This window comes from Epinephelus lanceolatus, chromosome 4 (assembly GCF_041903045.1).
Source record: "Epinephelus lanceolatus isolate andai-2023 chromosome 4, ASM4190304v1, whole genome shotgun sequence".
In the NCBI taxonomy this organism is placed as follows: domain Eukaryota; kingdom Metazoa; phylum Chordata; class Actinopteri; order Perciformes; family Serranidae; genus Epinephelus; species Epinephelus lanceolatus.
Window position 1 is genome coordinate 23,684,704 of NC_135737.1, and position 17,665 is coordinate 23,702,368.

General features: G+C 41.1%; 1 protein-coding gene across 1 annotated transcript in view; it reads right to left on the minus strand.

Annotated features, from left to right (window-relative positions):
- LOC117259399 (rho guanine nucleotide exchange factor 26-like) overlaps positions 1 to 17,665 on the minus strand; it is a 36,204-nt gene that overhangs the window by 12,035 nt on the left and 6,504 nt on the right. The window contains exons 6-12 of the mRNA XM_033630715.2: positions 17,224 to 17,384; positions 13,549 to 13,701; positions 13,226 to 13,355; positions 12,614 to 12,688; positions 10,422 to 10,511; positions 9,877 to 10,031; positions 1,192 to 1,401 (exon numbers count right to left, since the gene is read on the minus strand). Coding sequence (XP_033486606.2) covers positions 1,192 to 1,401; positions 9,877 to 10,031; positions 10,422 to 10,511; positions 12,614 to 12,688; positions 13,226 to 13,355; positions 13,549 to 13,701; positions 17,224 to 17,384 — 974 coding nt within the window. The remainder of the gene's footprint in view (positions 1 to 1,191; positions 1,402 to 9,876; positions 10,032 to 10,421; positions 10,512 to 12,613; positions 12,689 to 13,225; positions 13,356 to 13,548; positions 13,702 to 17,223; positions 17,385 to 17,665) is intronic.

Sequence of the window (17,665 nt, forward strand, 5' to 3'; positions counted from 1 at the left end):
AGGACTACTTGTTTCCTCACACAGAAAACTAATCAGGAGACGATGAAGAATTGGACCGACAGGAGGAAGTGATAATGGCATTGGTATCAATAAAACCTTTACATCTCCATACCAAGCTGTTGTTAGCAGGCTAACTTTATGTCCTGCCTTGACTATTATATAATAACTATTATTCTTTGAACTACCTCAGCATGTTTAATTATCAGTGATTACCAACAACAAGTTGCATTTTACTGCTGTGGTAAAAATTAGAATTCAGGCTGTTCTAGATTTTAACTTTGAAGTCACAAAATAACAATATATAGGCTTTAAAAGAGCTGAGAGACATTTACAGACAGCTTTTTGTGCAGTGAAGTTGAAAACCACACCTGTGCTGAGAATACAGAGGGAGGTTCTGCGACTGTACAGGAATGAGGAGGAACAGGCCCCGTGCATATGAAAACACTCCTCAACAAAGCTGTGGACCACACAAAATAATTACAGTGAAAACCGAGCGTGTGTGTGTGCGTGCACACGGACTGCAACTCCTATCGCTAACTAGAACAAATAAACCCTGTATGGAGCCCAATATATGACAGATCCTCTTTGTTTGTGCGGGTTATATAATCTATTTAAACAACCTCGCTTTTCACTCTATTTGCTGTACAAAGAGAGACGAGAAGGAGGAGGAGAGGAGGTTGGGTTGGGTTGAACTATACCAACGCAGCCACAGGCAGAAATATCAAGGAAGCTCTACTGTACTGACGGTACTTCTAGGTCAGATGTGTGAGTAATCATTTACGCTGCACATGCAAAACATTTCAGCTACAACCAGCAGAGTTTAAACAAAGAGAGCTGCTTTGCCCAGAATAGACGCTCAGGTCAGAAGATGTTCAGTAAACAATACAATTGTCTGGTACAGTCAGTCTGTGTTACAGAACGACCAATAAACTTCCATTTCCTAGGTCACATAAACAATAAGCAGTGAGGCTCAGGCTGTGGCTTGAGAATAGATGTAACTAAATATCCCTGTGACCTGTAATTGTCCAGAAAGAGACTAGGAAACAAGAGCCAAGGAGAGAGGGGTACTGGGACTCTATTACTCCAAGTTAAAAAGCATATTAGAGCATGGAGGAAACCAAAATATCTGCAATGCAAGTGAAACAAACAGCACATTTCAGAGGGACAAAGGTGACAAAATAAAGCACTCACGGCAGCTCCGTCCCCAGGATCATGGGCACCTTTTCACCGGAGTGGTTGCTACGGAAGCGCAGGCGGAAAAGATGGTTGGCGCCAGCTTGCCGTGAGCTCAGCATGCTGGCGGTGCTTCTCACCGGTGACAGGTTGACATCCTCTGGCTGGCAGGGACCCACCCAGATCTGGTCTCTCAGAGCGTAGTCGATCACAGTGTAACTCTCCTCACTGGAAAAGAGACAGAAAGCTTTAATATCATTTCACTTACTGCACTTAATGCAGTGGCAGCCATCCAATTCAATCAAGTGCGGCGGAAGTTTTGTGGACGAAGGCCTCGATATATGAGACACCACCCATCATTAAAGTGCTCTTGCATGAGATAATTAACAAACTGCATGAGGACTCAGATACACAATCAATCATTTATTTGTCACATGGATTAATACAAGGTGCAGCTCAAGCAAAATGCAATCGTGTCATCTCCTTCAACTTGTGCACTGTAAGTTAGTCCTTTCTTACTTCTCCTTACATTGTAGGCTACTGCTTTATTCAACTATCTTATACTCAACACGTTTTCCATCAAATATAACATGCTAACGTTATTTGCACAAGCCTATGGCATTTTACATTGTATAAATTAGCCCAGCGACTAGCGGAGCCTTCCTCTCCTCTGTGAAATTAAAGTCAATAAAAGCTTTGTTTCCACTGAGGGAAATTGTTTCAGCTTCCAAAAATATACAGGAGGTCTGCGTCGACGTGACGTGTAGCTACATTGCTGGGGAGGTGCACGTCAGGCTACGTCGATTCAACTCACAAGTATAGATCCTGCTTTATTGTCCATGTTTATGACAGTATATTGAGATGAAACAACAGCTCTACCACATGGAAATCCAACACATACACCAACACTTAGAAACACAGCTGGACCCTTATGTCAATGTAGTAATAGTAGTAGTAGTATGTGAGAATCTTGGGTTATATTTGATCAGCATTGCCTAGTTTTACAGTTTAATCAGAGTTTAGTCTGCGTTTGATAGACGGAGACAGAGAGAGGAGGGTCTCTCTCTCTCAATATGCCTCTATACTCTTTCTGTCCGTGAAGTCAGGCATACAAAATTGCGCAAGTACAATCTGTAGTTCATGTGAAAAGCCAGTGAAAGTCAACTGGACAACGCAAAACCTTTCATCCAGCGGATCTGAGCTGAGAAATCTGAGCGCTGGTAAGATGGAGGGAAGATAACCACAGTTCAATTACACATTCTACCTACAATATTAAAACACAACATAGTCATTGTTAACTGTTTTTTGGCTCTGTTATTGCGGTCTTCTCTTTGACTTAGTCTTTGTCTGTATTTCACTGTGTATGTTGTGTTGTATTATTGTATGGAATCACTCCATGCTCAGTAATCTTACACTTGCTGATTTAAATCTAAAAGCCTAACCAGGGACAGGGGTTGCGAATTAGCCATGGCTAGAAACCTGTGTGCATTGCATCTACTTTGCATTTTACATATGAAGCAATGTCTTGTGCATGTGTCAATCTCAAATAAACTAGTAAATAAATCAAAGCTGGTTGAGAATCTGTTAAGTATCCCTTTAGCTACGTAATCATTGATAGTAGAATTTCCAGTGGTGCATTTTTTAATTTCCCCGAGCATTGTTACTGTTTGTCTTAAGAAGAAACAGCCAGTTATTTTACATAGACAAACACAAACACATGTTACCGAATTTGACAGTCAAATGAAGTCTCTCAAAACCCTTTTTCCTCTGTATCCAACCAGCCAGTGCAGTTAGATAGAAATGCAAAGAAACAAAAAAGCACGCAAATTAGACCACTGCATCTCCTGTGACTGGGTTTGCTTTGAGTTAAAGATCATGGAGGCCCAGTCTACTCAGATATCCAGACACTCTTTTGGCAGGTTGGTATTCAAATATAAAGGTGGATTCAGCTTTTCTAACCATGCAGACAAACATTAGTATCACTTCACAAACAGCTGTCCCTTATTTTGATTTTTTCAGATTACTTATTTGTGCTTTTCTGTCCCTGAATGGTTCCTGTAGCTAGTAGCCTGCTGAAAGCCCCACACCACGACTGCTGTAATGCATCAGCCCCAAATGCTGTCTGCATCCTGTTTCTGCTACAACATGGACATGATGTACCAGTCACCATGTATATGCTACTGTTACTTTGTTTTTGCAGTATCATATTAAATCATAAATTTATTTACACATTAAGGAGTGTAAATAATTAATGTCTGCCATGGCGACATTTTTTCTTGTTATCTAATTAATTTGGAGAAAATAAAATAATCACAATTTAAAATACTCAAAATATCCAAAGCCAATAATCGTGTTTCAATAATCAAAACCAAGTACGAATTTATATTTGAAATAACATTTGCTGATTAGTGTGTACAGTATACCATGCCTCCACTCCCTCTCACACATTAAAATTTAGCTCATTGTTTGCAGTAGAGATCTAGTTTCATGGTACCTCAGCTATTCAACCCCCTGAGAGGGTATAGACTGTAGTTAACCACATTCACCTGGGTGAATAAATCAGCCGTCGCTGTCTCAGATTCTGTGCCAGTCAAAAGTCCAAACATCAGGCTGTCTACATGATCCCTACACTAAATCAGCTGCCGCCCGGTCTCTTTTCTATATGCCTACATTTCCCATGAGTACCTTTAACTGAGCATGACCCCGTGTACGCAGAGTTAGTCAAACATCTGGTACTGATTGTGAAACACAGTACCTCTAATGCTGCTGCACTGAACCTGGAGAAAAACAGTGTGTGTGTTTACATGTTGAAGAACAGGAGCTCAGGTCCAGCCCACATGTGTTTCATCAACCTGAGACTGAAACAGCAACCGAGCTGAAAAGCTACCAGACAGGAAGTAGCTTCTCGTAAGCCAGCATATCCATTAGAGCACTGAACACACGAGCACAAGCAGGGACAGAGGTAGTCGTTAAACAAACAGTAGTGAACAGTGTATCTGTCCATGTCTCACTGTCTCGCTCTTTCACTTACACACACACACACACACACACACACACACACACTCTCTGGACTCTGGGGTCATGACTGGTCGGAGAATCCAGTCACACTCGGGAGGTTCTCAACAAGGTTCAACTGTTACCCATCAGCCCCTATTGTTCACCAATCAATCAAGTTAAAGCCTGGTGCCCACAACCAATTAGACTCCTTGGAAGAGGAGGAAGAGAGGAGAGGGAAAGACAGATCAGATAAAAGCAGAGGGAGAGGAAGAGAAGGGCAGCATGGAGTATCTGCGCTAAGGCTGCATCCAACTGTAACCACAAGCCGCTCTGTGCATCAGGCTAACCACACTGACCTGTGGCTCAAGGGAAGAGGGTGACATTTGGGAAAATACGCTTACTTGCTTCCTTGCTTCCTTGCCAACAGTTACATGAGAAGATTCTACAACTCTTATTTTGGTCGGGTTTGTTTTGTTTAGTTTTCTACCTTATACTTCTATTTTTAATCAGCTTTACTAATCTATAGCTTTATCACAGTATATTTCTTTCAAAACCTTATCTGGAGCATGTTACACTATGAAACAGACTCCCCTCTTTTTTAATCTTAAAAATTCAATAAATTCTGATTAATAATAAATGGGGTAATAAATGTATTTCAGTAGGATTTGAATGGGATAATATATCAAGTTTTTTTAATGGATTATACGCACAGTTTAAACCAAATCAAGTTTATCGATACAGCACATTTAAAAAACAACCACGGTTGACCAAAGTGCTGTACAAAATAAAACACACAAATATAAAGCAATATAACATATACAAAAATATAAAACAGAATTACACTGGTAAGAACAATTACACGTAGAAAGGATCCTAAAATACTAAAGTATTAAAACTACTACAAACAACCAAAATGTTTTAAGATTTGTCTTAAAAGTGTCAATGGAGGGGGAGGGAGTTTAACGGTTTTCTTAAGTGTAAAACCCCCTTAAATAGTGGCTATAAACATTGACCCAAACCGTGAAAACATCCCCTGAATTTTTTACTTTAAATGGGTCTTAATAGTTCAATTAAGGTGGAAATTCAAAATTGATTGGTAAGGGTTTTAAGTAAGTCTGTACAAGAACCGTGCATCTAATCCCTTATAAATTCCTTAAAGGAATATTTCTCCCCCCCAAAAAATGACCATTTGTGTACTATATATCACTTAGTCATGCCATGTTGTGTGAATTCATTAAGAAAACTTGTGCTCCTCACCCGCCTCCATGGAAGACGGCAAATATACTGATTTACTGATTGATTGGGGACCTGTTTGACAACAGCAAAACTTGTGCAGTGTAATCTAAGTGTCATTTCTCCAGTCGTATGCGCAGTGCTTCCCAAAAGCTGAACTGAACAAGTTGTGTGAGAGTTTGTAATCAGATGTTCTGATATAGTTTGCTGATGTTAGACATGGTGCCTAATTAATCATTACATCAATATGTTAGCTGTTTTCTGTGAAGGCGTGTGAGGCATGACTAACTGATATGCAGATGTTCATTCTGTGGGTGACGTATCCCTTTGTAATCATTCATTTTCACCTCTAAACAGTTCAGACCTTCATGTAAACCTAAAAAAATCCTAAAGGTTCCTAAGTAGAAACAGAATTATCCCAAATCTGTTCACAGGTAACATAAGAATCTCTTTGTTAGCAGGATTTTATGGTCGTCAGCATTTCAACTCCTGACAGCCCTACAGGTGAAATGCCTGGAATGCCATTAACATGATGTTGGGGAATGGGGTGGGTGGGGAATCTACGTGTTTTGTGGGATGAGTTCTCTCATGCGTGTGGTTGGGTGGGTATACAGTGTTGGAATATTGCTAAACAGAGGAATGAATTTGGGAAATAGTTTAAATATCCTATGTCAGAATGTGGGAGAGAGGCATTAAAACGTTAAATAGTAAGAGCAAGAAACCATCTACTGTGTGGCTACTTCCACAGAAACAAACACACACTCTTACTGGAATGAAATTCAGTCTGCTGCTAGAGATAACGCAGGCATCTACCACACGTCAACACAGCTGTGCCAGCTACCACGTTACCAGTGTACAACCAGTTCTTCAACACTCAAGCAGATTTAACGCAGATCCTCCAAGAGATGTTGAGATAGGACTTGAAGTCAAGCATGAAGGCAGACACACACACACACACACACACACACACACACACACACACACGGTAAGAGCATAATGTTCTGGTGCAAAGTACAGTAGGAGTGTTGAGACTATGGCACAGTCAAACAAACAGAGGGAGGGGAAAAAAACTAGAACAGAAAGTGTTGGGATTATAGGCTTGCACGCACTCTCACACACACAAAAAAAACCACAAGGTCATGACTACCAAAAAACGGAAAGGACAGAGAGAGAAAGAGAGGAGGGAGAGATGAAAACCTCAACAATACTGAATGTTTAGATGATGCCCAGTATCACACAGGAAAAAGGGGGGAAGTGAAGATGAGAGAGGAGCCAGCTGGTGTGGACTCAGTGTTATGTAAGTGTTCTGTGAGCCAGAGAGCAGCAGATCAAAACTTTCCCCGCTGTGTGACAATAGGCCAGTCTGACAAGGGCTTGGTTTCGTAGCCAGCTGTATTTTGGACACAGTTCAAAGTTGACAAAATAGGCTGAGAATCTAACGGATCTCGTATTTGATAAGATCGTTCATCTTCTCTCCCTTTATAATAGCAACTATCATGATAGCTTTCTCGAGTAATCAAGGTTTGTTTGGTCTATTAAAACTCAAAAAAAGTAAAAACATTCCCACAGTCCAAGTTGAAATCCTCAAATGTCCTGTTTTTATCTGATCAACGCTCCAGAACCCAAACACATCTGATTTACAGCTCTATAAAAACAGAGCAAATCCCCACATTAGAGACACTGGAACGAGAGAATATTTGGCATTTGTGCTTACAACCATTAATCCATTATAAAAATACTTTCCAATGAAAGGAGACTTAAAGGAGCAGTATATAGGATTTAGTGGCATCTAGCGGTGAGGACTGAAGACTGCAACCAGCTGAAACTTCTCCTGTGTGCCAAGCGTAAATTCCCAGTTAGGATTCCTTCAGTGGTCACTTTTATGGAGGTTCTTACCATGAGCCTAATTATAGGCTTAGCAATTATGGACCAGGGGATTAAAACTGTTAAAAACACTGAATAGAGCAGTGTTACCTTAAAAAAAAGTGTTTCGTTGATCCTGTTCAGCTTATTGCAGATGGGCCGTTATCCCAGCACCTGCTAATTTATGCTCATCTTTTATCTCCGCAAAGGTTTCCTCCTCGTCAAAACAAATGGACCAGGTGCTTTAAACCAGTAAAACCACCAAAGAAAGTAGTTACATGTGAAAAACCAGCACTTTTCCCACGCTGTTCAGCTCATCGCGGAGGAGCTGCTAACTACAGTGGCCGACGACAAAACGCAAATGGCTCTATTTTGAGCCAGTGTTTGGTTTATCTGTTCTGGGCTATTGCAGACACATGGCGGAGCAACATGGCGATCTCCACAGAGAAGGACCCGCTCCCTATGCAGATAAACGGCTCATTCTAAGGTGACAAACACACAACAATTCTTATTTTCAGGTGATTATATATACGCTAAAGAAAAAATACTTATTTTTATCATAGTCCAATTTCTACAGTTTCAAAACTGTTAAAAGCTGAGACAAAATAGATTTGATAACAGATTTGAAAGAATTTAGATTTGATAATCAGCCATGATACCACGAATGGGGGGAAAAAATCGATACGGCATAGTATCGCGATATTTTTTGTACAGCAATATCGTATCGTCACACAGTGCCAAGTATCGATTTTTATTAAGTAAATTATAAATATGACACATGTAAATCAAACTGTAGGTAGCCTACTAGAATACTTGAAGTAATTCCTTTTTCAGTCCACTAAGTTCATTTTGCTGCAAAAAAAATGGCTGAAGTGAGATGAACAGACTGAAAACTGTATCTTGTAAGATAAAACAGATGTTGACAAAGTTGAGAAAAGGTTTATATATTGCAATATATTGTATTGCAATACTCAGCATACATACTCGCAACATATTTAAAATCGTAGTATTATTGTATCGTGACATAAGTATCGTGATAATATCGTATCGTCAATCCTCTGGTTATTCTCATCCTTACAGGATACTAGATTCATTTTCAGCTATTGAACCCCATCTAAAGTCTAACTAACCTTCAGGATTCCAAATCAACTAATATATCTTTGTGCACTGCTCTCTTTCCTTTAAGTATTAAGTTATATAATCTTATAAAACTGTAAATGGCCTCAGGTCGTAGGAATGTTTTCTCTCTGCTGTGTAAGTGCTGTGGCTTTAACCTTTCCCCCTTCCTTCATGGTTTTCCTTAAAATGTAAGCTTATAAAAAGTGACACAAGAAGAAGCTGAGAGGAATCAAGTGCACTAAAGTACTGCATTTGGCAACAAAGGTGGGTTGGGAGCTTGTAAGCTACCCCCTGACACACACACAAACTCCAAGTTATAATGAAAAGCTATAATAAAAAGCTATTACACCATTATGTCTAGGAAGGTTTATGACCTGGCTGTGCCTGACTAGCCTCGTGTACCCCTGGTGTGTTTTTGTTTTGATTACTGCAGATGGAGTGCAGTAGAGTAGCGTGCCACAGCAGGGCTCCAACGCTCACCCGCAGCACAAACCAATATTATAACAGCGTCTCCCATTCAAACGCACACTCACGCACAAATACACACTGTGATTCCGGAGCACTCCCTTTCCCAAATCCCTCTTCCAAACACGGGCCTGACACCACACACTGCTGGAGTCTGCCGTCCTGGATCAGATTCCCAGAAAAATATCACATGGAATGTTTCTTTTCCTTTTTTTTTTTTTTGAACGATTCTTAGGAATTCGTAGTTTTTGCGAGTGGCGGGACAATCAGTTCCAGACTCGGAGGGAGATGGACGGGAAAGGACTTTTTTTTGGCAAAAATAGACGCACTTGTGCGCACACACCCACGCTGCACGCATTCAAATGAAAACCACATCATTTCAAGGAAGTCCTTTTTATGGCTTGCTTCATAGTGTTGTCGAAAACTAGAGAAAATAGAGGAGGGTAAAGCAGACTCATTGACAAGGCTGACATTAAGCAGGCCTACTCGCTCCAGATGATTCATAGCACCAGGACATGTTGAAACCTCCACAACAATCAGAAAACCATGCTCAGATTCACGATGCCAAGTCGCAGCAGGTTCAGGTAACTGCACCTGTTCATCCTAATAAACACACCCATAAAGCAGAGGAAGCGTGTGCAGTGCATCAACATGTGCCAATCCCTCTTAACTTTTTAAAAATCTTCCTTCGCCCTGCTGATAATGACATCATGTTATGACTGTGAAGCTGTTGTTTATATTTTCTTTCTTGTAATTCAATTGTTTTGCTTTCATTTCAGCTCATACCTCAATAACTGTTCTTCTTAACAGCCTCATTTCCCACAACAAGTTTAAACACGAGGATATAGAGACAATGTCACACACCCTGTGCTCAGGGTCTTGGCTATATGCGGTTCACACACTCACACAACGAAAAACGGCTTATGATTACACTTTCACCCTCGACATGTCAGAACAGGTGAGTTATGAATGAAACCTGCACACCGAGACCATGCTCACACCAGCCCAATGCAAAGCCACTCTCACCTCTTCTTCCTGGTGACAATGAAGACGTCATTGAAGAGGAAGAAGTAGACCTGTTGCCGCGACATCCGCTTAAGGAAGATGCCGTTGTCCTCTACGAACGCTGTCAGCTCTCCTCTCTTCACCATCCACCTGGAGGATGAGACGAGCGGGAACGGCTGCAGGAAAAGGAGAAAGAGAATGTGATGAACAGGAAGTGGCGATAAATCTAACCAAACGATATTTTGATGTTGGTGCCGTCAGGAATTCCTTAATCGCAATTTGTGTGTGCATGTGTGAACAGCTGGCTATGCAGACTGAGAATATGTTCGCGAGACATCTGTGAATACCAAATGTGCCAACAGCTATTTCCCACACTACTTAGACACACTGGCGTCTGCCAAGCCGTGTGTGCATTATGTGTGTAGATCTCACCAAGTGAGTGACGGTGGTGTGTCTCCATATGTGTGAGGTCTGTATATGACTGCATGAGCACATGTTTTATTACTTAATAAATACACATCTACCCAAGATGCAACTGTTTGGTGTATTACATAACATGTTCATACCTTGATCTTGAACTCCAGCTGAGAGTTGATGGTATACATCATCTCCGTTCTCTCCATTGTGCGAGCTCCTTCATTACACTTCCTCACCACCTGCTCACACACACACACACAGTGTCTATTAGTCACAATGTATTCCTTCTGCTTTTCACTTTATATCCATTAATCATCATAAAATACCTGCTCATATTTATCAAGTACAACAACTACTGGAAATTAACTATTTTTCTTGCATTTTTAGGGGAAAATTTTTCACCAAAATACAGCATTAAATAGGAAGTGATTGCATCCCTGCCTAATCTTAGGCTGCGAATAAACAGTAAAAAAAAATATGCAAGTGCTGTCATTATCTGGAGCCCTTTCCTAAATCATTTCCCATCTACACTTAAACAAACTTTGTTAAAAGGTCGTAGCCCTTCTGAGGGGAAGCAAACTTTGCCTAGTGCCAAGGGAGATTTCCTAGATGTTTATTTTGTAATACTTCATCGTTTGTCAAATGCTGTTGCTGAGTCACAGAACAATGTTCTTCACTTTCTGGGGTACTGTCACTGTCAATACTCTTGTTATCTTTTTTATTTATCTATTTTTTCTAAATTATGATTACTTTAACCATGCTTTCACAGCCATATTCTTTATCTGTATGTCCCATATCCTCTCCTAAACACTCTTCCTTGACCTCGATGGAAAACAGCATGAGATCAAGGAAAGATGTGAAGGAGAATTCATAGGGACTTAGGAAAATACAACGGAGTGCTAAGAGAATCTGACTGCAGTTACACTAGGTTACATAATTAGGCAGCGGTAACTGTCATTGATGTGGGTCACTTTAAATGTTGCTGCAGCAAGAAATTGTGGGACAGCATTATCTCCTTTCCTTTCATAAAGGATGGTCCAGTGTACCGTTTGCTAATAGACTAAAAGGAAGCACTGAAACACCTATCATGACTGCTACGTAAATACTTCTCATTTCACTCAGTTTGGAACCTTCCAAAGCAAAAAAACAAAAAAAGACTATTCCACCACAGTCCTAATCTCCGCGTTTTGTGCACCCTCAAATTAATTTTTTCAATGTAGATGCAAGGCAGGTGTGCTCAAATGCCAGAGCGTCACCACCGCGGCGTGCATGCCTTCCAAGCGTCTATTTTTCATGACACGAAGGCTGCGCCCTTTTGGAATGCAGCAGTGCACACTGCATGTCATGTGACGAGGAACAATACCTTTCCCCTCTTCCATAGATATCCATAAGTTGATCACTTTAGTGCACAGCTACCAGGAGCTTTACATTTGTCCCACGGACAATAGTTCTGGCCTAGTACACACTTACAAAACAACACCTGGAAGAAGATCAGCTCTGCACTCAGGATTTCTGGTAAGTAGGCTATGATAAGGTGCTGATTATGGTTGCAACCTCAGATTCAACCTGCCTCCACGCCCTTAAAAGTTGGCACAGAGTAGGTACAAGAGAAGTGCCTAGTGCCCAACCTGGCGTTTTTCAGGCGGTTAAAGATGCAGCATGTGTACAGCCCCCTAAGGCAAGACTCTTGAGCCATAGTTTCACAATAGCAACATATCCTCCTGAGACCTGAACTATTGTTGGTGCACATTTTTAAATTCTCTTAGATATGTGGGATTAGTTGGACCTGATAAGTATAAAAAAACAAACATTGTCAAAGATAATGAAGTCCCACTGTCTCTCAACAAGTTGATGATAAACTCCCAATGTCTTCAAACGAGTGCTTTCTAATTAAGAGTGTCTTAGATTGTTGCTGTTGCTAAAACTGATAAAATAAATTGTTGGCATTTCAAACTACAAATGTTATCAATCATAAATAAACAAATAAATGTATCAGGTTTTGGACCTTGTCCAGTTTTGTGTCGGGATCGGCTGCAGCCTGACTTTGCAGATATGGCTGCCATCTTGATTTTACATGGATTAGTGTATTGTGCTCCTGCTACCACTAAATGGCACAAAAAAGTGTCCACGAATGAGGACAACACGTCTGAGTTAAGTAGAACGAAGTATAAGGTCAAGAAAACCCAAAATGTGACGTCCTCATATGCGGACACAGAGTCTCAGGAGGATGTATCAAAATAATATGTTTAGATATGCAGGTCAAAATTCATGAAAATATAAAAACAGAAAATCCACAATGACTTGGTTTAATATTCGTGGTTGACTCCACAAACCCACGCACCTTGCTGACTGCTTGCAAAGCCTTCTTACACTCCTCATATTGTGCCGAGTCTTTAGGTGTCTTCTGACAAATTGTCTGCAACACAGATAGTCAGGGCTCAAACCAGTGATACTAATTCATAATGTAAAAAACATTCATGCACAAAAACACACAATAACGCACTGCAACCATGCACACCACACTCAACCAAAAGCCTGACAAAATATTCATGCATGAAGAAAGCTGTGGGAAGCAATGAATTAAAACCAAACTTTCTCAGGATCCAAAAGCCTCTGAGTGTACTAGCATAAACCCCAGAGTCCCGCGGGAAACAATGACAGAGAACGGGAGAGAGGGGGATGAAAGTAGGGCAAGGGGGAGGAAGAGAGGGAGGTACTGTAGGGACAGAATATCGTGCGCCAAAGGAAGCACAAAACTGAAGAAGGAAAAACATTAAAAGGAGAGGTTCATCAGTTAAGAGTTATCAGGGGATGATGTAAAGTCACACAAACATCTTCTGAGGGTTAGAACACATCCCATGTTGAATTAGCCCGGACAGTACGAGTAAACAAACTGTTGTGTAAGAGTCAAAGTCTTGTCATTCCAAAGCTCATACTTCATGCATGCACTCACATCCATGAGCAGGGGCAGGCGAGTGATCCTCTGCATGGGCAGGATGAGGAAGGAGATCATGGGGAGGTTCCTGCAGTCTGGGTGGCTCTCTATCCTGTTCAGCACCTCCTTAAAGACTGGATTCTTTGACCTGAAAGAGAGGACGAAGGGAGATTGGGTGTTCAGAAAGAGGAGTAAGTGATTATACATGGAGAGAAAGAGGAAAAGAATGAGCGGGAGGCCGAGCAAACTCTCTAGGTCAAAGTGTCAGAGCAGTTATGTTGGATATCATACAACAGAGATACGACATGAACATCTGTTTGTGTGTCTGCTCGGTCACTCACACCAGCCTCTGCAGGGTTCTCTGCTGATAGACCTCGTTGGAGCAGTACGTGATGTAAGGATCAAAGCTGGACTGTGCATGCTTGTTCATGATGTCGCTGATGTCACCGATTACGATGTTCTGTTGGTGTCTTTCCTCCAGTTCCTTAAAGAACCTAAGCACAGGATGAATCAGGGTTAGTATGTCAGGGCTTCATACCGTACATGGCAACAGCTTGAGTCAGACGCATCGAATCATGACTCATCCCACACTGGAAAAAAATATAGGATACAATGACAGATACAAAGTCAGGAAGGCAGGAAGCACTGCCAACACCTTTCTTCCAAACCCGCTGTAAGATCACAACAGAGGAACTCCCCGCCTCTTAAAATAGACATAGCCTACCATTAACCATAACACAGAGGCTTTTCCTCTTCCTGAGCTCCACCAGATGGCCGGTTTAACGGCACACCACATGGTCCACTTCAAGAGGATGAGTGTTTTTGGATGCACGATCCAAGGTGACAAACAGGAAGCTGTCACACAGACAGGATGCTGACCTTGACCAGTTGGACTGAGTCTGAGCTCATCTGCACTCATTGCTATCCCTACCTGCTCCACATACACACTGTGCTACGACTATCTGCAGGAAACAATGCTTCTTGTGACCATGTAACCTTGCATTCCTGTTGACCCTGCACTCTTTGAACTATAGCCTTTCTAATGAGGTCATGAGCAACAGAAAACACACACATGCTGCCCTGTTTGCTGGCCCATGTCCTCAAGGTGTATTCAGAGCTTTAACAGGTCAAGGCTGCTCAAGTTCAGGCCTCATGCCCTCCTGGGGCAAAACTCACTGACCCCAATAATAGCATGGTGTCATGAGGGAAGAGGTCAAGGGAAGAGAGTTGAGTCAGGGTGAGGAAAAAAATGAAATGCCCAAAATTAGGCTGTTCTACCAGTGCGTACTAAGGAATGAAAGTTTATCAGCTTCCGTGTCAGTTTGCCTTGGTTGTACAGTACGCTGTTCCAATTATAAAGTATGTTATGGTAATTAATGAGGTATGTCATATCCCAAGGCTGCAAGGGAAATACAATCAGTAACACATCTGCATTTAAAATACTCAACAGCCCTCCCACTCACTATCACATACACAGACACAGACACACACACACAAACACTACACTGGAGCCTGCAGGTGGATTTCTACTATTTTCTTAACTTAAAGCCTGACTATCTGTTCCAAGTAAAACATCTTGTTTAACCAGTGCTGCAGGCCAATTTATATCTTAAGAGCTGCTGTCTCACCATCTCCGTGCCCTCCACTCTCTTCCCTGGGGCTATGCAGGTCTAAGTAGGCAGGGAGGGTAAAGTATTGCATTACTGTGTGGGGTCTGTGTGCAGGAATGAGAGAGGGGAGTGAAATGGGCTGCAGCAGGTCTGAGCACAGGAAGGAATTGTTGAGGAATTTATAGATAGCACCGTTCATGCAGAGCAGGAATGAGGCGTAAATAAATGTACAAACAATGTCCATGTCAACCCACATGTGGACAACGAGGAGTATTATTTGTAAAAGTGTTTTTTTCCTTTATGATAATAAGGATAAGTCAAATGTACATGTTTGGTAGACTGTATGCAACGAAGAAATCTTTCTCCGAGGAGGGGGCTGCAATCCTGACATGGGATCCTTCAGCAAATGTCATGAACAGTTGCACACAGGAGGCAGTGAATGCTCTGGGTAAACTCACAACCTCAGCTTAACTTCAAGTCATGCTCAGATTTGTTGATTCGTATTATCAAGAATAACCCTGAAAACTTGGTAACAGCTTCTTGGCAGAGTGGGTTCAGTAAACATGTGGCTATGGGAGGGAGAGTGTAAAAAGACTTTAAACCTTGGACTAATTGTGGAGTCATAAGTCCCTATAGCAGGCTTGTAAACTGACATCACTGCACCAATAAACTGACTGCTGCCATGGTGAACATGACTTCATACCAGCACATAATGAATTAAGGATAGGGCTGGGCGATATGGCCTACAAAGGATAATGCAATATTTATAGACTATATTGTGATACATGATGTAGTATCTGTTGATATTTTAAAATCTCCACTAAACTACTGTAGACAACTAAAATACTAAACTACTAAATAAACTACTGTTACAGTAAAGTTGAATAAAGTGCTGTTATAATAAATTTAAATAAAGTATAGTTATAGTAAAGTTGAATTAAGTACTGTTATGGTAAAGTTAACTAAAAGTCTTACGATTAAATAAAATAAAGTATTATTATAATACAGTTAAATAAAGTAACATTACAATAAATTTGAGACAAAGTACTGTTATAATAAAGTTAAATAAAGTACTGTTACAATAAAGTTCAGGCTTTCGTCTCGAGCTGTAAGTGTTGATGTTTTTGCTGTAACGTGAAGCCTCCTGTCAGCGGTAAGATGGTAGCAGTTAGCAGAATGTTAAACTGTTAAAGCCACGCCGTCAAACTTTGGGATTCATTCACTTTGAGTGGTTGCACTGGTGCTCCATGGTTGCAAAATCCAACAAAAGGGTCGCAGTCTGGAGTCCTTAAGCTACAAAAGCACACACCTCTCCTGCTCACAGACTATCTACTAGTGAAGTGGATGGGTGGGGGAGTGTGTTTGACGTATCAAGATTGTGCGTCTTTTTTCTTTTCTTTTTGTGTCTGCGAGAGAACGAAAGAACCAAAGCATCAAAGCAAGTCTAAAAACAAAAAGACATGACAATTCATACTCAGTGTTTGCGATATAGTCATCTTATACATCCCATGAGGAACAAGCCACGATACATCGCTATATAGTCCACCTCTAATAGAGGCCATTATCATACTGAACTAATCTCATAAAGAACAACATGAGAAATGATACCACAGTTAAAATCACCAACACATACGAACCTAACAAAGAACACATGGGCTCAGAAATTCGTCTGTCAATCATTTGTAGAAATAATGGAGGCCTGTACAACCAGTAATTGCTGAGGCAGCACAGTCAGTCTAAACTTTCATGGCCTCTCATGCATGAGTGTTTCCATCAGTTTATGGGATCCTTGGAAGAAGTTCATGGTTACCTGGCCATGAATGTCATTAAACATTCCTCATGCATGCACTATAAATCATGATGGACAGGTAAACTCAGAGGGCTCATAGCAGCAAATTTTGGCTTATTGTATCCAGTCTGCTTTTCAGCTCTCTCAAACAGCAAGGAATGCTCATGTTGATAATGCCACTATAATTAAAGCTTAATTCTTCTTTTGTTCTGTCACTCAAATTGCCCCTCAGCATTTGACCACACATACATACAGAAAACAGCTCAGTGCCACCTACCCACAATCCCTTACACAATGAAAACAACTCTGAGGCTGGAGTGTCAGGCTGGGATAGTGTTTACAGACACGCCCTACATAGAATGAGTGCGGTCTACCAACTTTAAAGTGCTGTTAAATAAGAAAATTATCTAGCTCATTAGCCAAAGCCAGAATCCACAAATTCTGATTGACTTCTACGGAACACATAAGGGCAGCCTAAAAATACCAACCAATATGTCATTACCAGCACTTTTTGTAAGTCCTTGACACCGAGACAGTTCTATAAATATACACCAAACAAGAAAACACACAGCTATATACGTCTGATAATAACTCTTAAAACACAACTGCGCACTTACTTCTTGCTAGCCTCACAGACGTCGGTGATGTTGGAGAAGAGGTGGTGGTGTTCAGTCTTGGTCATGGCCTCGCTGAGCTCTGCAGAGTTCTTGAACATTCGGATAAGGATCTCTAGACTGTGGAGGTAAGAGTGCTCCGACGAGATCACCTCAAAAATGGCCTGTTGAGGGGCAGAAGAAGGAGGACAGACTGAGAGACTGAAAAGAGGGGGATTACTCATGTTTGTTTTGGGTTTTTTTGTTTCACAATATTCAGTTGATATATTTCCTGACTCACTCGCTTCTCTATGAGATGGGCTCTGTCATGAATGTGCTTGACATACCTGGGCTCTACAACGTTTGGAATGCTATTAAACAATACCACACACATCTAAGCACTTCTGTCAATTACTTTGGTGTTTCTGCTCATCAGGTTGTCTTAACTTAATATTTATTTTATTTA